Source organism: Nyctereutes procyonoides, unplaced genomic scaffold (genome assembly GCF_905146905.1).
Source record: "Nyctereutes procyonoides isolate TBG_1078 unplaced genomic scaffold, NYPRO_anot_genome, whole genome shotgun sequence".
Classification (NCBI taxonomy): Eukaryota; Metazoa; Chordata; class Mammalia; order Carnivora; family Canidae; genus Nyctereutes; species Nyctereutes procyonoides.
Window position 1 is genome coordinate 18,399,747 of NW_026575141.1, and position 22,163 is coordinate 18,421,909.

At 39.4% G+C, this 22,163-nt stretch overlaps 1 protein-coding gene across 1 annotated transcript in view; it reads left to right on the forward strand.

The window, feature by feature from the left end:
• ASB4 (ankyrin repeat and SOCS box containing 4) overlaps positions 1-22,163 on the forward strand; it is a 60,213-nt gene that overhangs the window by 9,673 nt on the left and 28,377 nt on the right. The window contains exon 2 of the mRNA XM_055307368.1: positions 645-944. Coding sequence (XP_055163343.1) covers positions 645-944 — 300 coding nt within the window. The remainder of the gene's footprint in view (positions 1-644; positions 945-22,163) is intronic.

The window sequence follows — 22,163 nt, forward strand, 5'->3', positions numbered from 1 at the left end:
TTATTTTCCAACCATATTTTTTTTCCTTTGCCTTTGTTTTCTAGATCACTAAAAAAAAAAATCTTGTGTAAAATTTCTGAGTTTCCTTAAATTCTTCTTTGGTAAGAGGTATTGTAAAAACCAATACGCAGGCAAATGAAATCTTGGCATGACAAATTTTTTAAAGACATCAAATACCTTCATATTTCAGATTTACAACAACAGCAACTATAGGGAAAGAGAATTGTGATGGAATAAAAGGTATAATCTTGTAATTAACAGCTTCAGAATCATTCAAAACAATGGTTGGGTGTTAAAACAGTAAGAGTCTCATGGAACTCAGCATGTAAAATAAAATGTAATCACATAAATGAAGTTCTCAAATTCAAATACCTTCAAGGGCCAGGAAGATAAAGTAAATAAAAGGACAAGATAATAGAGAACACTAGAAACGAGGGACTCAAGAGTGCCTGTCCCACTCAAATATATCCAAGTATGCTATCACACTAAACATTTGCAGACTCATCAGTTTCTAGTTCATAATTTGTGAATCACTACCCCCTCCCCAAGTTTATAAATGTGACCAAAGTAAAAGTTTGTAAAAATTCTGACAAAACAGAAAAATCCTAGGCCGAGAAATTAAACTTTTTCCTTTTCTTGTTCAGGTTATTGGTTGCCTAGTTATAAATTAAAGTTTTCCTGGGCAACAGGCCTGCACCTGTCTGTCTTGTTTGGTCATGTGGAATGTCTTCTGGTGCTGCTGGACCACAATGCTACAATCAACTGTAGACCCAATGGGAAAACCCCTCTTCATGTGGCATGTGAAATGGCCAACTTGGATTGTGTTAAGATCCTCTGTGACCATGGAGCAAAGCTCAATTGCTACTCCCTAAGTGGACACACAGCCTTACACTTCTGTACAACTCCTAGCTCCATTCTCTGTGCCAAGCAATTGGTTTGGAGAGGTAAGACTTTCGGGGTGGCTGATGTTGTCATCTACTTGCATACTCATGGTTTTGAAACTTGGTGATCTTTACTTGCTTTACGTAATGTAGTCTACCAATGTAGTCCCATTGGTAGGTCTCATTAGGGGATCCTAAAAACATGTAAGTATATGTATATTTATATAATGATATAAATAAAAGTGTTGGTCCGGTAAATTCAGCGATGAACACATTGGAATCATTATTATTTTCATTGTAGGGGCTCATTAGTTTACACATTTATTTAACAAATACTTATTTAGTTCTTAGAATGTGTCAGTTAATGTGCTAAGTAACTGAAAAAAATAGTTTCTGTCCTCAAGAAGCTATATTCTAGTAGGGGAGATAAATACTAGCAAAATAAATTCATAAATATATCATAAATTGACAAAGGAGCAAAACAGTGTTATGAAAGAGAATATCAGGAGTGAACTATTGTAAAATATATAAAGACTTCTCTAAACATATGACGTGTAAAGCTGAAACTTTATGAATGAGAGGGAGCTAGCCATTAACAAAGGCACCAAGGGGAAGAGGAGTCTAGGTGTAGAGAATAGCTTGTGCAAACTCTCTAAGGGAGCAAAAAACTGGACTATTCAACACTTGGAAGAAGGCTAGTATGGTCAGAGTATCATGGGTGTGGGGTGGTTGGGAGGGATAAGAGGGTATAGGGGAGTGCCACAAGATGACATTGAATGTGTTAGGTCATGTACATCTTGCTGTGGGCCAAGGCATGGGGTTTAGAAATGGAGGCACAGAAAAGTTTTATGCAAAGCAATGACATGGTTTAATTTTCACTTAAAATCATTATTCTGAAGTTATGCAGAAATAGGGTTGGAGGAGGCCAGGAATGGAAGGAAGCAGGGAGACCAGCAGCAAAGCTATTGCAACAGTGTGGGTGAGAAGGGATGGTGATTTGCATGAAGGGCCAAACTTGAATAGGAAGATTAGAAGATGGGTTTACAGTATATTTTAGAAGCTGAGTTAATGACATTTGGAGATGGATTATAGCTGGATGAGTGGAGAAGGAAAAGAGATTTTCAAGTATCATTGCCAGGTTTCTGGCTTTAGAAAAGTGTGTGGAGAGTGATGCCATTTTTAAAAAAGATTTATTTATTTGAGAGAGAAAAAGAGAGAGAGCGCACAGAGGGGAGGGGCAGAGGGAGAAGGAGAGAGGTTTTAAGCAGACTCGGTGCTGAGCATTGAGCCAGATGTGGGGTCTACGTCACCACCCTGAGACCAGGGCCTGAGCGGAAACCAGGAGTTCCATGTTTAACTGACTGAGCCATCCAGGTGCCCCGTGATGCCATTTTTTAAGATGGAGGGAGTTGAGAAAGAAGCATGTATGTGGAAAAGATCATTAAATTAGCTTTTAGGGGCACCTGGCTGGCTCAGCCAGTTAAAGGTCTGACTCTTGATTTTGGCTCAGCTCATGATCTCAGTCCTGGGATAAGGAGCCCTGTGGCATCTCCCGTTCAACGGGAATCTACTTGTCTCATGCTCTCTCTGCACCTGTCCCTCACCCCCTGCCCTGTGCTCACTCTCTTTATGTCTCTCTCAAATAAATAAATCTTAAGAAATTAATTTTTTTCTGTCTGCCTGTCTGTCGCTGAAACACAACGTGTCAGCAAGAAATTAATTTTTTTAAAGTCAGTTTATAGAGGTATAATTCACCCACAGTAAAAATTCAGTATTTTTGAGAGAAACACCTAGTCATGAAATCAATCATTACCACAGTCATTTCAAAAGTTCCCTGACCTCCTTTATAATTAATCCCATCACTTTACCTCCCACCTCCAACAACCACTGATCTGTCTTCTGTCCCTATAATTTTGTCTTTTTCAGAATGTCATAAAAATTAAATTATACAATTTGTAGCCTCTTGAGTCTGTTTTTTCCTACTTAGCATAATGCATTTGAGATTTATCCATGTGGTAGTTGCACTTATCTGTATATCAGATCTTTGATTGCCAAGTAGTATTCCTTATATAGATGTAACACAATTAAGCTGCTCTCTAGTCGAGGGATATTTGGATTGTTTCTAGTTTCTGGGAATTTTGTAAAAAAGTTGATATAAACATTTGCATACAGATTCTTATGTGGAAATGTTCTCATTTCTCTTGGGTAGATACCCAAGAGTAGGATGATGGGTTGTATGGTAAATTTACAAAATTGCTAAACTGTTTTTCAAACTAGCTGTACATTTTGCATTCTAACCGGCAATATATGAGTTCAGTTGCTCTCCATCCTTGTCAGAAATTGGTAATGTTAGATTAAAAGAAAAATTTATTTTAATTATTTTAATAGGTATATAGTAGTATCTCATGATGATTTTAATTAAGATTCCCCTAGTGACCAAGGATGTTGAGTATGTTTTCATGTATTTATGTGCCAGCTGTGTAATTTACTTTGGTGAAATATCTGTTCATATCTTTTGCTACTTCTTTTAAAAAAGGAGTTTTTTGTTTTCTTATTATTGATTTGTAAGAGCTCTTTTCATATTCTGGATACCAGCCCTTTGTCAGAAATATGATTTGCAAATATTTTTATTCATCTTTTGACTTTTCATTCTTCCTACCTTTAGAAGAGTAGTATTTAATTATAAGTATTTAATTATAACAAATTTAATTTATCAATTTTTACCTCTTATGGTTTATGCTTTGTGTGTCCTACCTAAGAAATCTTTGACTAACCACAGGAACAAAGATTTTCTCCTATGTGTCCTTCTAGAGGTCTCATAATTTTAGGTCTTACTTTTTGGTCTTTGACTCATTTTAAGTTAATTTTTGGATATGGTACAAGGTACAGTTTGAGGTTCATATTTTTTATACATGGATAAATTATCTTACATATCCAATTGCCTCAACATCATTTATTAAAAAGACCATTTTTTCACTAGTGAGTTGCCTTCGTATCTTTGTCAAAAATCAAATGGCCAGATATGTATGGATCCACTGATATATATAAATATAAATATAAATATAAATATAAATATAAATATAAATATAAATATAAATATAAATATATATATATTTTTTGCTAAAGTTCCACTAACTTGATCCCTGGAACCTTATATTAAGTTTCAAAACCAGAGTGAGTTTCCCCAGATCAGTTTTAAACATAAGAAGTTTCAGATCTCTTTGAGACCTCAAAGTGAGTAAGTCAAAGCTGCCCTTGACATAAATGTATGGATTGCAGAAGAGAGCTCTGGACTAAAGCTGTGACTTTAGGAATTGTTGGCCTATAGATGGTATTTGAAGCCAAGGAAATCAATGAAATCACTTGGATAAAGAGTGTGGAGAGAGAAAAGAGAAGATAGGACCAAGCCCTGATAAATTCTTGCATTTAGATGTTAGCAGGATGGAGAGGGGCCAAGCAGAGTGAAATGGATTGGCAAGTGAAGTGAGAGAAAGCCCAAGAGCATTTTTGGCATCATAGGGACTGAGAAAGAGACAGGTTCAAGTAGGAGGAGGTGGTCGGCTGTATCAATAGCTACTGAGAGATTTAATTAGATATTCATTAGCTTAAGTGACAGAGTTATCACTGACAAAAGCAGTTTGGGGAAAATGGTGGGTGTAGAAGTCAGATTAGAATGGTATAAGGTGTGAATGGGAGGTTAAAAACTAGGGATGCTACATAACTGTTCAAAAAAGTCTGGCTACACATGTAAGCATATGAGTAGCATGATTTCTGAAGGGGGTTAGAGGCATAGGAGAGTACTCTGTACTTGGAAATAAAAGGAAATATTTGCATGCTAAAGGGAATGATTTATAATAATTATAATATTATAACAATTATAATTTATAATTTCAAACCATTGAAAATGCACAAGACGGGATAACTAAAAGGTTCAAATATGAGAGGCTGAGATGCAGTGAATTCTAGAGACTGTGAGATACATCCTCACTTTTTTTTAAAGGTTTTTAATTTATTTATTAATGAGAGACACACAGAGAGAGAGACAGGCAGAGACACAGGCAGAGGGAGAAGCAGGTTCCATGCAGGGAGCCTGACTTGGGACCCGATTCCTGGTCTCTGGGATCACACCCCGGGCTGAAGGCGGTGCTAAACCTCTGAGCCACCTGGACTGCCCATACATCCTCATTTTTAACAGATGGGCCAAAGTAAAGGATGGCCTTAAAATGCCAGAGTGTTTATAGATGTGGCAGTGGTAAGATGAGGGAGTTCACATCTGATAGCCTTTCTCCCTCAATAATGTATGAGGCAAAGTCATCAGCCAAAAACAAGAGGAGAAAGGTGGAAATTTTGATGAGAGTGGGAAGGTATGGAAAGGTCATGGGGGAAGATTGGGAGAACAAACTTAAAGATGCCATGGTCTCCTCAACCTGTGAGAAGTCAAGGGGAAAAAAATCAGGCCAGCTTTTTCTCCTTCTTGCCTGCCTTGGAGGGAAAGGTTTAGCCCAGAGACACATGGAGAAGGGTAGGTGTCAGTCCAGGCATAGCCACCTATGGGATGTGGCCATCACTACTGTTCACATTTACTTACACATTTATGGTTTTTAGGTTTAGTTGTTAGTTTAACTTTAACTCATTAATTTAAACTTTTAAGCTTCTTATTTTTAAAATTGTTAGAAAGTTGAGGCACCTGGGTGTCTCAGTCAGTTAAGCGTCTGCCTGCAGCTCCAGTAGTGATCCCAGGGTCTGGGGGATCGAACCCCACCTCAGGCTCCCTGCTCAGGAGGGAGGAGTTTGCTTCTCCCTCTCACCCTATCTCTCCCATTCCTTCTACCTCTTCCTCTGCTCACTCTCTCTCTCAAATAAATAAATAAAATGTTTAAAAAAATAAAATTGTTAGAAAGTTAAGAAACTATATTTGAAATATATAGTTTCAAAAGTCTAATTATTGACTTCTAGTATTTCTGCCCTTTCTTTCTTTCTTTCTTTCTTTCTTTCTTTCTTTCTTTCTTTCTTTTTTTTTTTTGTATTTCTGCCTTTTAATGTGACTTTATCAACCATAGACTGAGAGAGAGCTGCTAAGCTTTTCACTCCTCAGAAGCATAATCAGAGGGAAACTCACTTCCCAGAGGACTTGCTTATTGCCTGTCTCCTTTATCCCTATTGACATAGGGAGAATACCCAGAGATGAGAAGGAGTAAAGAGATAGGGAGAAACCAAGCAAGGCTCCCTTTAGGCTGCCACTAATGAATTAGGCTAATAACAATCAACGAGGAAGAATGGAAGTCCATTAAAGATAAACTTACTCTTAGATCCATAGCATCAAAGGCCAAAGCCATAAAGAAAAGAAAGATGAATTAGAGAAAGCAAAAATATTCAATGTGCAGGTGTGGCAAACAGATCATAAAATAAAAAGGCTGTCATAAAACTGGAAAAAATATTTGAGACTATATGGATAAAGGCCCTCTTTATATCCTTAACATGGAAAGAAATCTTAAAAATTAAGGTAAGGAGATTAACAAGAGAGAAAGAGAGAACAAAGACCAAGAATAGATGTTGGTATTTCAAAAAAAAAAAAAAAAGATGTTGGTATTTCAGATTTTAAAAAAAGTATATAAACAACAAATAAAGATAACATGATGATCACCTGCCCTGGTAATCAGTAAAATGTGAAGTAAAATGACGGGGGCTTTTGTTGTTATTTATTACATTAACAGAGATACAAACGATGACAATACATATGCTCGCAAACATAAGCATATACTCTCACACAGCCTTGATGGGATGTGACTGGGTACAGTCTGGAGGGCAGTGTCAAAAGCTGGAAAACAACTGTAACTTGGAAGTTCTGTATGTAGGATTTAGGACTAATTCTGCACCTTTTGACTCATATGCACTTTCATTTATGTAGGGTCTCCAATTCAAACTCTGGATATTACCTCCAAACAAGATTATACATTGAGTCAAAGAGATAACTGTTGAGAAAGAAAGATGGCATTTATTATGTAACAGAGTTGTGTGTGCAATCTGTAGTTGAACAGAAATTAAGAGATTTTCTCCTCATTCTATGAGACTTCAAAATGGTGTAGTCATACTGTGTTTTATTTTATGTTTTTGCATCAGAAGCTTTGACTGGTTAAGGAATACATTCAAAATATACAACTAAAAATATGTGCATTGGTATTTTTCATTTTAAATATACTTAGAGTCACAAAACATTGCCTGATTCATTTTTGCTCTGAGAGTGGTATTACCTCCATGCCATATAGACATTAAAAATTGTGTTGTGAAAATGCTCATTGAAATGGAACAATTTTTTTAGCTTTTTTTTTTAATTTTTATTTTTTTTAAACTTTTATTTTTATTTTTTTTAATTTTTATTTATTTATGATAGGCACACAGTGAGAGAGAGAGAGGCAGAGACACAGGCAGAGGGAGAAGCAGGCTCCATGCACCGGGAGCCTGACGTGGGATTCGATCCCGGGTCTCCAGGATCGCGCCCTGGGCCAAAGGCAGGCGCTAAACCGCTGCGCCACCCAGGGATCCCCGAAATGGAACAATTTTTAAAAGAAGTGTATAGGAGAGTATAAACTGCATCAACTTATTTTTCTAAAAATATATGATTACACATATCAGAAAAGAACATCCAAATTATCAGAGTCAAACCTGATATTGGAGCTAATGCTTAGCTCTAGCTAAGCAACTTCAAAAAAAGCAAATTTATTATTTTAGATTCTCATTTCTAGGATAACATGTGTTTTGGAGGGTTTTTTTTTTTTGGTTTTGTTTTAAAGTGTGGTGCCTTGCAAATTTATCAAAATCAAAACAAATTAAAAAAATCAAAACAAATGGTGGATCAGATAAACAGGGAAATTTTCACCCATTTTATGGATGGAGAAATAGAGAGAAGGAAAAAGTAGGAGCTTGAAGTAGGTCTCCAACTCTGGAAACTCTAGAAACGGCAAGCATCCTGCATTCTTTCCTTTGCATTTTTTATGTCTTAGGCCCCTTGGCAGTGCTTGGCACCTAGGAAGTACTCAGTCAACGGTCTGGTCTCAGACTGACTTGGAATGGCTCCCGGAGCCCTGAGTGCATGGATGGGATCTACTGCTATCTAATAAATGGACACTGCTACATTCATGGTTAATGAATGAAATGCAGTTGTTGGTCAGTTTCACCCTCTCCATCTCTCAGGGCATAGCTGACGGATGGATTTTCTCTCTTGGATTATGTTGTGGGCACTTTGAGGAGAAGTCACATACATCACTTTGTGGCTGGACAGAGGGAATTGAGACAGCACACAGACAAGGAAAGTGAGTCAAGCTAACATTAAACTAGGGACCGGAGAAGTCCATTAGAGGGAAAGCCAATGCCATGGCAACTGAAGACCAATGTAATTTCATTTGCTAGTTAATGGACTCTTTGTAGAAAAAAGCGCTCTTTGTGGAAAAGGCTAATTGAGGCCAAAAAATTGCATGCAATTTTCGCTTAAAGGATTTTCCCCTATTTTTTCAACGTTGCAGAGCCTGCTTTGTCCCTATGCTGGATTTTGTCTGCTATTTTTCTGTTTGCCTTTCTACTTAATGCCCCCCATCTTCTGGCCTTTGTTTCCTTTGGTATTAGTATAATAGTGCTCATCAGTTGAGAGGGCTTATTTACCTCAGTGAAAATGTCCTCTCTGTGAATCCTGCATTTCCCTACGAATAAAGGGAGTCAGGTCAGGTTCAGCTGGCTGAATAGCAGTATATTATTTCTACCTATTCCCTTTCGTAAGAGGAAAATGAAAGCTGCTTGCTTTCCTCGGCATGAAGCAAATCCTGACAGTTGGAGGAAAATTTGTTACTGCAGGAAAGCCATAAAAATTCAAATGTTTCCTACCAGAATGTGGCATGATGGCAACGTAAAGGAGACCCTGCCTTTGAAAAGACTGTTGCCTGCTACTTGGTGTGACAACGACACAAGTTACCCGTGTTAGGAAAGCTCTGTTCAGTGATGAGAACATAGCAAGGCAAGATGTCATTGGACTTCCCTTTAGTCCAGAAACAGAGATGCTGGCTTGATAGGCACCTCTCTCCCCCATCCGTCACCCTCTGGATCTTTCCAGATCTTCCATGATATGTTTGCAATAGCACAAATCTGACCATCCTTGCCATTTGCAAACAACTTTGTGGATTTTTGCCCCATCTGCTGTACTGTTAGTACCACCTGTACAATATGAATTTAATCTTTTCTTCAAATTGACATTACTTAATAAATTCAACTTTAAAAGAAACTTTGTATCACTATAAAATTGATTTGTCACTATAAAAAATAGGGCAAGATCCCTTGCTATACATAGAACATAATAGTAACAGTACATAATGGGCAATGAAATTCGTGACCTCCATCTGCCCAGAGATCCTCTTCTCTCAGATGGCAGAGAATGGCTCAAAAGCCTCATCTTCTGGTTGCTATTTTTTCTAGAAATACTGTGTCCAGTGATTCTGCTCTGAATGAATGAACTTGAAATTTATTTGCAGACCATGTCGCACACCCAGTCAGGTTACAGGTACTCCAGTCCATTAAAGAATGTCCCACATAAGACCATACATAGCACACTGTGGAAGACACTGCCTTAAGCAGTGTTTCCTAAAGTTGATGGTCTATTTAGTGGTGGATTTTGGAAGCATCCCCTTTCAAATCAGGAGTGAAACAAGTCTGCTGCTCTGGCCACAATCTCAGCTCTGTCCCAGAGGTCCTTGCCAGCAGAAAAAGAAAACAAAAATAAATAAGATGTATGAAGAGGGGAAAGCAAGAAACAAAACTGCCATTATTTCACACAATATATTTGTCTACATAAAAAAATAAACAATAAGAAAAATTTAAGGTCAAATAGTTGAATCTATAATTGAGTTCAGCAGACGCACTGCATTTGTGATCAATATACAAAAATCAATTGCATCTCTATATACCAGAAGCAGGCGGCAAGAAATTATTAGGTAAGAAAAGATATATTTTTATATATCATGAGAAATACAAGGGACTTAGAAAATATATTTCACAAAAGTGTGGAAAAATATGAAAATTGATTAAAATACATTAAAAAGGTACCACAATCAAGGTCTGTTATGAAAAATGTAGTTCTTGATGACTCCCATCTGAGTAGCAGCCACTCTCACTTCTTTTAGCTGATTATGTTGGTATTTTTATCTCCATATTGCTAAATAAGTTCCATATATTTATGCATAAAATTAAAAAGAATGAGTAGCAACATAAGCACTTTCTGATAATCCATTTATCATACTGGAAGATGAGGCTCTGTTGCTTTTTTTACACTCTTTCCCCCATACAAGTACCTTTCCTATCTTCCACCCTCACAAGATCATGATGTAACCACGAGGCTTGTAGTAAATGGAGACAACTTCTTTGTCCGTTTTATTTTCCCTGGAGTTGTTTCTTCCTTCTTTTTTTTCTTTTGCTTAGTTTCCTGTGGATCATCACTATTTTAACCCCAAACGTTTCACCAAAGGTTTTAATCTTTTTTGAAAATATTTCAATTCAACAGGTATATGGTCATTTCCATTTTCTTACCAAAAAAAAAAAATCCCTTCTGGAACCTTCAGACCTGCTCCAACTGCTGTCCTCCTGGGATCTCCATTCCCCACCATCCTGAAGATTCCCTTTGCCTCTCACTCATGTTGAATTTCCTGTGTCCTGGACCCTGAGTCTCCCCATACCTTGGTTTGTTGCCTATTTGAATTGAGTACCTCCTCTACTGGATTTCTGAGAAAGGGAACAAAACACCACCTTCCTCAGAATACCTTTATCCTACCCTGACATGGCATAGAATTCTAGATTGATAATCATTTTTCTTTATTCTTTATTCTTTCTTTATTCTTTAAAATAATGAAGATATTTCTCCATTTCCTTCTAGTTTCTAGTCCTGCTGCTGAAGGATCAGGAGCCATTTTATTTCTTCATCTTTTATTTTTTATTTTTAAAAAATATTTTATTTATTTATTCATGAGAACACAGAGAGAGAGAGAGAGAGAGAGAGAGAGAGAGAGAGAGAGAATGAGAGAGAGAGGCAGAGACACAGGCAGAGGGAGAAGCAGGCTCCATGCAGGGAGCCTGACATGGGATTCGATCCCGAATCTCCAGGATCACACCCTGGGCTGAAGGCAGCGCTAAACCACTGAACCACCTATGCTGCCCTATTTTTTTCATCTTTTATATATCATCTATCATCTTCCGTCTTTTTGGTGTTCTGAAATTCCATGATTATCTGCTTTGGTGGGTATTTTCATCCATTGTACTGGGTCCTTTCAACTCTAAAAGGTTCGTGTCTATGAATTCTGAGAAATGTTCCTGAGTCTTTTTCTTCTGTTTTCTGTATGCTCTCTTCCTTGAATTGCTATTATTTAGATATTATACTTCCTGCATTTTTTCTCTAATTGTCTTATCTTGTCTTTCCTGGTTTTAATTTTTTTTAAGTAGGCTCCACACCCAGCGTGGAGCCCAACCTGGGGCTTGAACTCACAACCCTGAAATCAAGGCCTGAGCTGAGATCAAGAGTCAGATGCTCAACTGCCTTAGCCACCCAGGGTCCTCTGTTTCTCCTGTTTTGTATTTCTTTATCTTTATGCTTTCCTTCCTGGGAAATTTACTCCAGATTATTTTTCTCTGTTTTTTTTTTTTTTTAAGATTTTATTTACTTATTCATGAGAGGCATAGAGAGAGAGTCAGAGACATCAGAGCTTCTCCCTTTGAGAAGTTTGATGTGGGACTCAATCCCAGCACCTCAGGATCATGACCTGAGCCAAAGGCAGACACTCAACCACTGAGCCACCCAGATGCCCCTTCTGTTTTTCTTTTTTTAATTGTCTCTATCTATCATATTAAAGGCTTTCCTTAAATTTTTATAATCTTTAGCTATCTGCTGATAAGACTGAGTGATTAAAAGCTGATTTGGAACCTCAGTGTATGGGTAAGGTTATTTAACTCTTAGCTTTGCCATGTGAGATCTGGCTGGGCCTTGTATTTGAGAAATCTCTGACATAGGATCTTTGGATTTTTTTTTTTTTTTTTTTTGGCTGGCCAGATTCTCTAAAAAAAGATAAAGGCCTACTTGCCAGTTTTCTAGGTGCCGAACTAGGGAAAGGGCTGGGAATGAATAAGGAATACACTAGCTGTCTAGAATGTTCTGCCCTCTCCTCTTGGCTGAGCTAACTTCTAGCACCTAAGGCCTTCATCTGACATCAATCCCAAACATCATTCTTCCTGAATTCCCTTACATGGAGTTAGGTTCCTATGTTGTTCTGTATGCTCATAGCACATGGGTTTCCTTTGTGCCACTTACATTTTGTTTAATTCTTTGATTAGTATCCATTTCCCTCACTAATCTATGTTTTGTGAGAGCAGAGTTTGGCTCAGCATAGCGCAGTGCGCACCATATTGATTGCTGATTGTGGAGTATTCATGAATGTTCTGTGGAACGCAGGTCCTAGAACTAGGGAGGAGAGTGGGTTTGACCCAGAACGATTCCATCATCATTCCTGGCAAGATGACTTTTAGTTTATGGTCCATGGCACTCCTTGCTTCTTTCCCTACATGTAGACAGTATGAAGAAGGAGAAGTCAGAAATGTCAAATACTGTTGAGGAATCTGGTAAGTTGAGAATTTAAAAGTTTGATTTAATGACACGGAAGGGGGGATCCCTGGGTGGCTCAGCAGTTTAGCTCCTGCCTTTGGCCCACAGAGTGATCCTGGGGGCCCGGGATCAAGTCCAATGTCGGGCTCCCTGCATGGAGCCTGCTTCTCCCTCTGCCTGTGTCTCTGCCTCTCTCTCTTTCTTTCTCTCTCTCTCTCTCATAAATAATTTTTTAAAAAATCTTAAAAAGAATGACACGGAAGGGCTTTGGAGATTATAGTTGAGTCATGGATGCAGCAATCAAAGCAGAGGGAATTGACAACTAAAAAAAGTTGTTTGTGAGTGCAAACAAACCCTCTGAAGAAGAGTGTTTGTGGAGAGGAAGCAACAAGGCAAAGCATAAGGGCAATGGGGTTGAGAATTGTCTTCTTTTAGGTGACGGAAACCTGAGCATTTAAAAAACTGATGGCAAAATCCAATGGGGGGCAGACATTGAAGACAGAGGAGAGAGAAGGGGTAATTTAGGGCATGAGGATTCTGAGAAGTTTGGGAAATGAGATCTAGATCCAGATAGAGGGATTGACTCTAGAGAGGTCGGGTCGCGGCATTCCAGTGTAGCTGGAGGCAAAAAGTGGAGAAGATGGGAGTTGAGAGGGGTGGAAGGCTTTATGAAGTTTCCATCTGTAAGACATTTTCTGTGTAAAACAGTAGGTGAGCATATCTGAGAGAGGGGTGAGAGAGAGGAAGGAGTTAAAGAATCCAGAAGGTGGCAAAGGTCTGAAATAATCATGATGGAGAGTGAGGGAATAAATTAAGCAAAGAGAATCATTGGATGGCTGACCAGTCTCAGGGATTCGGATGAGTGTTCTGTTGGATTTTATGGTGGCACCAGTCTGGTACAGTTGGCACATCGCCTGGCCTGGGATCTTTGCTAGACAGCTCTCTACCGCTTGGGTGCAGGCACTGAGACAGCACATAATTGGGCTCCTTCATAGCACCAGGTGGGTGCTTGGAAGAATTGGAGGGGGGCGAAGATTTTGGCAGGAGGGTAATTGAAATGATGCAATACAGAAGAAAGCTGGGTCAAGAGAGGAGTAAAGTAAGGAATATCTACTGGACAAAGAGAACGCAGAGAGGGGTTCTAACAAAACCAAGATACAAAGATAAGCAGCTATGGTCAGAACATCTAATGCAGGAATTTGTGATTTCTGGAGACTGACCAGTTGGAAATAATGACTCAGTCCAGGTATGAGTGTAGGTGGGAGTCACCGGGTCAGCGAAGAGGAGAAAGTTATTGGAGAGAATGAGATCCGGACGTTGAAAGATTGGGGCACTGGGCAGTCATCCATGCGGTTGTTCAAGTCACCCAGAATTTGTGTGGCAAGGGATAATGTGAGTCAGTCAGCCAAAATCTTCAGAAACTGATGGGGAGATAAACGTATTCAGGAAGGAAGGCAGGTGGTATAGATGAAAAAGCAGAGCCCAAAAGAAGCTAGGATGTTCTTTTCATTTTTATTTATTTTTTTCAAGAGAATTAGGGAGTAATTGGAAGCAGCAATGGGGAGCCAGACATAAGAAAAAGAACACCCAGCTATATACTGCAGGCCAGAGTTAAGCATCCTGCATCCTTTCTTTGAGCTCGAACAGGGCAAAGCTAGTTGGGTTGCCATGGTGACCAACGCCATGTCTCCAGGCTCATTAATCCTGTGTTCCAAACGAAGCACTTAGCGATAGCTTCTGAATAAATGCAACAAAGCTCTGCATACTGAAAAGGGCACGTTCATGGTAAGCGGGGGAAAAAGGTTTTCAATTTCATTCATTAAACTTGAGTAAATAATTTAATATCTTTGTGCGTCAGTCCTCCTAGCTAATGAATAAGGATAAATGCTTAATGGAAAATCTAGCCTAATAAAGTTAACAGCATCAGCTTTACATATAAAGGAAATTGATGTTGCTGGTATATATGCATATGAAGACGGAAATGGAAAGGAAAAGAACATATATTAAGCAGCTACGATGTGGGATGTCAGGTACTTTAAAATAAAATGTCTCATTTAATCCTTGCAACAACCATGTGAGGTGCATATTATTCCCTTCCTTTTGTAGATGAGGAATCGGAAACCCAGAGAGGTTAACCAAGGCCCCGGTTCACACAATTGGTAGGATTCGAGGAGGCCCTGTTTTGTCTGGTTTGGGTCCATGAGGCCCCCACTATCCCTTGCTGAAAACTGTATACAGCTTATCTTTCAGGGACATTCGACTAATTAAAAAATTAGGAGAAAACTTTGTCCTAAGGTGACTTTGCCTATATAAAAGAGAAGTTTACCTGCTGTATTAGAATTCCATCAGCTTAAAAAAAAATCACTACCATTAGCTGTTTTTAAAGGCTTTTCTTGAAAAAAAATATGAGAAGACAGCTGGTTATATTAGAAGTGTGTTTAATTAAAAGATGTGAAGAACTGTCAATGCTTCTGCTAAAATGAGCTGCACTCCCCGCCCCCCACCCCCCACCCGGCAATTGTTTATCTCTACTTTGCTTTTCCCTGGTACATGGAAGGTTGGGTTTACAAAGCAGACCCTCCACACAGAAGTTGCTTCTTTTTTCTTCTAGGTCTAATGACTTTATTTGGCTTTTCTGGATTTGCTCCAGCAAAGGTGTAGATAAGTGATTGAAAAAGATATATTAAAAATCCATTAATTCATTTTCCTTAAAATTAAACTCTTTAATTAAAAGCAACACTGATCAATTTCTAATTTCTGCCTCTGACAATGTGATACAGCAAGGTTTAAAATAAATAGAAACAACTTGGTGCAAGTTAAATATCCCTGTCACTAAACTCAGTTGTTAGCAATTTTTTTTCCTCCAAATGCTCATTGTTTTGTTTCACCTATATGACTATGCCAGAGCTGTTTTCTTAGATTCAGGGTGCTTACTGCTTCTCCAGATGACTCCCAAGTGCTTCTTCAGAAGGAAAGTGTTTATTCCAGCATCTTGCCCACTGTCAGTATTAGAGGTCTCTCTGCTTTAAATTATCTTACCAAAGGCCATATGTGACTTGTGTTGTGAGTTTTCAGTCTGGCTGTGTTATCTTTGCTCTATAACTAGAAAGACAAATTTTTCAGGGGCCTGCACTACTTTATTTTTTTTCCTATCAGCATGTCTCTAATTTGTTTCTTACTCAGAGGAGCCTGGATCATATTATCCCCTGAACATTTTAAACAGCATTTAGTAAAAGATACCAGGTTTATAAACAGAAATGCAAGTGTCTTCTTTGTAATCTCCAAAAGGAATAACTAATGGAAGATAATCTAAACAATTTTAGAATGAGACTCAAGGGCCCAGATTTGGAGGTAAAATCATTACATCGAACAGGAATCCAAGGCTCTTGGCTCAATTTTCTATTCGGCTAACCAAGAAAGCACACCAATACAAAAAATGGTAAAAACATTAGAACTGGAAGCTAAGAATCAAGCACAAGCTTGCTTCCCGAAGTTTCTACTAATTGGAAAGTTAATCAGAACAGAGTAGATCCCTTTCTTTTCTGAGATAAAACATCTCTCAGGTAGTTAGAAGAGGTATTAGCCAGCTCCCACTGAGAGCCACGGAGGACCCAATACTTCTGGGGAAGCCCCTGGAGGATGTTTTGCTTTCATTCACTTGTAGCCTTAGAAGTCCCAGCAGCCCTCGGAAACATTCTTCAATTAAGAGGGCCACACCATCCAAAGAACCGAGTGGTAACGGCAGGAAGTAAGTTCACTTCTTGCAAGCGAAGTTGAATTAACCTGGGTGGTGGCAAGAGGAAAAGGTTGAATAAGAACCCCAAGGAAAAGTCGGCCTGGAGTTAATTAATAATAATAATAATAATAATAATAATAATAATAAACAGCTATGGCATTTCTAGTGCCACAATCCTCACAGTTATTCTATGCAGTTACTACTACTATCCCATATACAGATTTGAAACGCTAAGCTTTAGAAAAATTGGTTAATGGTAACCCCAGGTTTTAAAGACAGAAACACCTCAGAGCAGAGTACTTGCTTTCTCCACTAGGTGGTGCTGCCCTCCCTTCCCTACTTAGAATCCTTGCCAGGACTGTAAGTCTGGGGACTGCACTGTTGCCTTATTCTGTGAATCTGTCTGCACTGTAGACTGGACAGGTACACCTGCCACTCGCTCAGCTTCTTCTAGAACTGTGCCTTGTGCACAGCCCCTGATGACAGGGTTTAGGTTGTTATGTTCTGCAACACTGGGTCCTTCCCCACCATAGCTGATAAGACCATATGTGACTGGCGGTGCTATTCTATCCAAGGGGCTCGAATACAGGTGGAGATGAAAAGATGCATTCAAGTATACTGCTTATGAACATAAGTACTGGAGTCAGATTTCTTGGGTTCAAATCCTGATAGCACCCCCCCCCCCCATTTGCTATATAGGTGATAATCTCTTGGAATCTCAGCCTTTGTTTACTAAATGGGGATGCTGATCATAATCCAAGCCAATTCTAGGGAACTCAAACAAGTTTTGTGGATTTTCATGCTTGATTCTTTCCCCATCTCTTACCTTTGTATTGTCAAGAAGTGCATTTCCCAAAGTCCATTATATTAAATGTTGATTCTGGGACTGTTAATGGGTATTACAAAAAAATTGTTCCTTGGTCAAACAGGTTTGGGAAAACACATGTTAAAATAGACAGAGAGACTCACCTGAGGACTTCCCAGAATCTTCATATGGTAAATGTGAATTGTATGTATATAAAGGTTCATAGATCTATAAATTTATAGTCTTTATTTTTTTTTTAATTTTATTTATTTATGATAGGCACACAGTGAGAGAGAGAGAGAGGCAGAGACATAGGCAGAGGGAGAAGCAGGCTCCATGCACCGGGAGCCCGACGTGGGATTTGATCCCTGGTCTCCAGGATCACGCCCTGGGCCAAAGGCAGGCGCTAAACCACTGCGCCACCCAGGGATCCCTATAGTCTTTATTTTTAATGTAGCTTACAGTATTAATATTCCACACAGTAGACTTTGGGAAATGCTGGAATAGAAGAGTGAAATTGGGGGTTTTGAGTAGAAGCAAGAACTGAACTCAACCCTGAGTACATCAGTCTTCCCTCCAGTGTCTGATCTGAGGGTAAACTCTATCTCATGGTAGTAGGAGAATAATGACCCTCCAGCAATGTCCACATCCTAATCCCTGGAATCTATGAATATGCTACGTTTTTGGCAGAAGAGATTTTGCAAATGTGGTTGGATTAAGGGCCTTGAGATGAGAAGATGATCTTGGATTATCCAATTTGGCCCATCTCCTTAAAATTGGATTGGAGAGCCTTTTTTTTTTTTTTTTGGCTGTGATCAGAGGAAATGTGACTATGGAAGGAAGGTTCTGATCTCTGAAAGGCACTGCATCCTCCATTGCTGATTTTGAAGATGAAGGAAGAAGGCCACAAGCCGAGGAATGTGGGTGGCCTCTAGAAGCTGAGAAATGCTAGGAAACAGATTCTTCTAGAGACTCCAGAAGGAACATGGTCTTGCTGATACCTGATCTTGGCCCACTGTGTTAGAATTTTCCAAAGAAACTGAATCAGCAGGGTGCAAGGGGAAGATACTGATCGATTTGTTTTAGCAAATTTGTTCATGAGATTGTGGAGATAAGAGTCCAAAAAACTGTGGGTGGACTGACAAGCTGGAGACCTGGGAAGAAGTACATTCTGCTGGCAAAGTTCCTTCTGGTTTAAGGGAAATCAGTCTTTGTTTTATTCAGGCCTTCAATTAATCGGTTGAGGTACACACATGATCCGCTTACTCAAAGTCCACTCATTCATATGCTAATCTCACCCAAAAAAAAAAAAAACGCCTTCACAGAAACATCCAGAATAATTTTTGACCAAATGTCTGGGCATGATGGCCCAACCAGGTTGCCAGACAAAATTGACCATCACACCCAGGGAGACCTATGTTGAACTTCTGAACTACAGAACCATAAATAATAGATCCGTGTTGTTTTAGGCCACTAAATCTGTGGTAATTTGTTACTGCAGCAGTAAGAAATGACTACACTCACCTTCTGTCTATTATAAGCATTGTCATCTACTGTAATACTAGTCATTTCCTACTGATCTCCTAATCATCTGTCTCCTGATTTTGGTTCACTTCCCTCATTCCATCACTGAGGATGGATTTCAATGTTAGATTCCCGACCCAAACTCACCCTTATAGCTCGGGGGTCACCTCAGATCCCACACCCTGCCTCTCACTCCAGGTCAGCCATCCACTCACGTTATCACATCCCGGCCTTTGCTATTGCTCCATTATTTTCACTTCCTAACTTTTCAGTCTTCATGACTGCTGTTCAATGCTACCCTGACTCCAGCTCCTTGCACCTCTTGTATCCAGATCTCTCAGCCCCTCCTTGAACCCTTACGTTCTGTCCTCAGCCTGCACTTCCTGACTGATACTTGAACTACGATCTCAGCAACATGATGACTTTGCCACAGCTGGGTTCTTCTGGGCTAACGCAGACCAGAGCTAATATACCTTTCCCTACTCATTGTTAAATACCTACAAAAATGCATTAAGATTTACCTCCAAAAATCCTTCAGCAACACGATGTGAACTAAATATATGAACAAAGTATAAGCCAAAGAATGCATGCAAGTTCTATTAATTATATCATCAAGGGGAATGGATTGGGATGTGCATTTTTGATGAGATGCCACATGCTATACCCTCTTAAATAAAACAAGACAGATGCCCCCCCCCCGCCCCCCAAGAGTTAAAGAAAGAGATTGACTCACACATTTGGTGTCTAGATTTAGGGCGCACAAATTCTCCCTCCCCTTAATTTATCAGTCTAAATCCATTGAGAATACAACTCACAGCATGCTTCATGTCAGGAATTAGAGAAGATCTTGTATTCTCAGCTGATTAGTCACTACCTGTCTTACAGAGCTCTCAAGTATGAAGATGGTAAAAAAGGAGTCCAACCGGGAGTCTAAGAAAAATATGCTGGCCCACAGGGAAGGAGTGTTACCCTGACAACTCAGGAGAGGATAATTCTGTAACTGCCTTTCTGTGAGAAACAGACACAAATTTTGGAGTTCTCTGCTTAATTCCATGCAAAATTTGAAGGAGGACATGGCCTGCATGAAACATTAACAGATAAGGGGCTGACATAAAGGAAGAAATGCAAAGGGAGCTGGGGGTGGAGGGGAGTAATGCCCCTCTTCCCTCAGATGCAGGGCCTGTCCTCAAGCTCTGTGTAGTCAAAAGTCTGGTTTCCCCAGCTTGGACACAGACCACATATGTCCCCCTGGGTAGAATAATTCTAATTGTCTACACATTGTATTAGCAAGTAGCCTTTCCCCCAAACCCCTTTTCCTGATATGAATCCTCAGCAGTGACTTACCTGTGTTCATGCTGGCCCCTGAGATGGGCTTCATCTCTACTGCTTCGCTGCACGGTCACCGCTTGAAAGGGAAGGCCCATTGTTGCGTGACAAATTTCTCCTCCTGCAGTTGGTTTTAGCTAACCTAATGAATGCGCCACTAGCTGCCTTCTGCCCCCTGCCCCCCAAATTCTACCTCAGGAGAGGAGTACCACTCTATGCATTCCTCATCATCTTCCTGTCTCATTCCACTCCTGCCTCCAAGCAGCCACCCCTGAGGCTGGCCTAGGCCTATATTGTTCTGAGTCCAGAACAAACAAGAGTTTTGTCCCCGGGTAGAGGAAGAAATCATTATTCCCTCTCTCCAAATTTCTGGCCTTTAAAAAACACAAGAGCCCAACAAACTTCCCGAGGATTAGCTCCTTTTTCAGTCAAATGACAATAGTAGCATTCATTTCCCTCGCAAAAACACCATTCCCAATCATAAGATACGGTCTGACTTCATGAGCCCAACAAGATTAGTGCCAAATAGTATGATAGTAGTACATTTCCTGAAGTCTGAGTTATTCAGTCTTATCTATGGTTACTTTGCTAAATTTTCATCAGTGTGGGGTTTTTTTTGAATTAAAAAGATAAAAAATAAAATAACTATAAGGTGACTAAGCTCAGTGCCTGCATCTGCATTGTCCACATCTAGAAAGATATCTTTTTTCCTTAAGGTTGAGTAAATTAAAAATAAACATAAGAATAAATAAACATGGGCTCTAAAAGGAAAAGTCTGCATCCCCAGAGATGAGAAGCAATATTCTGAGGAGTTGGCAGATAAGCTTTGATATGAAAAAGATTCACTTCAGTAGACAGAAGGAAATAGTTTGTGATATTTGCTTCCTGTTTTCAATATGTTTTTAAAAAATACAGGTAGCTGTTAAAGAAGAAACTTATGAGAAGAGACTATGTGAAAAACAGCTCGGTTTAATCAGCATTTATAGAGCCAAGCCGTTTATCTCTTTCCTCACTGCCTTTCTTCAGTCTCATTTCCTCAATTTGTGTCTTTTTTCCATTTTTTTAATATTAAATTTATTTTTTATTGGTGTTCAATTTGCCAACATACAGAATAACACCCAGTGCACATCCCGTCAAGTGCCCCCCTCAGTGCCCGTCACCCATTCACCCCCACCCCCCGCCCTCCACCCCTTCCACCACCCCTAGTTCGTTTCCCAGAGTTAGGAGTCTTTATGTTCTGTCTCCCTTTCTGATATTTCCCACACATTTCTTCTCCCTTCGCTTATATTCCCTTTCACTATTATTTATATTCCCTACATGAATGAGAACGTATAATGTTTGTCCTTCTCCGATTGACTTACTTCACTCAGCATAATACCCTCCAGGTCCATCCACGTCGAAGCAAATGGTGGGTATTTGTCGTTTCTAATGGCTGAGGAATATTCCATTGTATACATAAACCACATCTTCTTTATCCATTCATCTTTTGATGGGCACCGAGGCTCCTTCCACAGTTTGGCTATTGTGGACATTGCTGCTATAATCATCGGGGTGCAGGTGTCCCGGCGTTTCATTGCATCTGAATCTTTGGGGTAAATCCCCAACAGTGCAATTGCTGGGTTGTAAACTATAGAACACTTCTGAAAGAAATTGAGGAAGACACAAAGAGATGGAAAAATATTCCATGCTCATGGATTGGCAGAATTAATATTGTGAAAATGTCAATGTTACCCAGGGCAATTTACACGTATAATGCAATCCCTATCAAAATACCACGGACTTTCTTCAGAGAGTTGGAACAAATTATTTTAAGATTTGTGTGGAATCAGAAAAGACCCCGAATAGCCAGGGGAATTTAAAAAAAGAAAACCATAGCTGGGGGGCATCACAATGCCAGATTTCAGGTTGTACTACAAAGCTGCGGTCATCAAGACAGTGTGGTACTGGCACAAAAACAGACACATAGATCAATGGAACAGAATAGAGAACCCAGAAGTGGACCCTGAACTTTATGGTCAACTAATACTCAATAAAGGAGGAAAGACGATCCACTGGAAGAAAGACAGTCTCTTCAATAAATGGTGCTGGGAAAATTGGACATCCACATGCAGAAGAATGAAACTGGACCACTCTCTTGCACCATACACAAAGATAAACTCAAAATAGATGAAAGATCTAAATGTGAGACAAGATTCCATCAAAATCCTAGAGGAGAACACAGGCAACACTCTTTTTGAACTTGGCCACAGTAACTTCTTGCAAGAT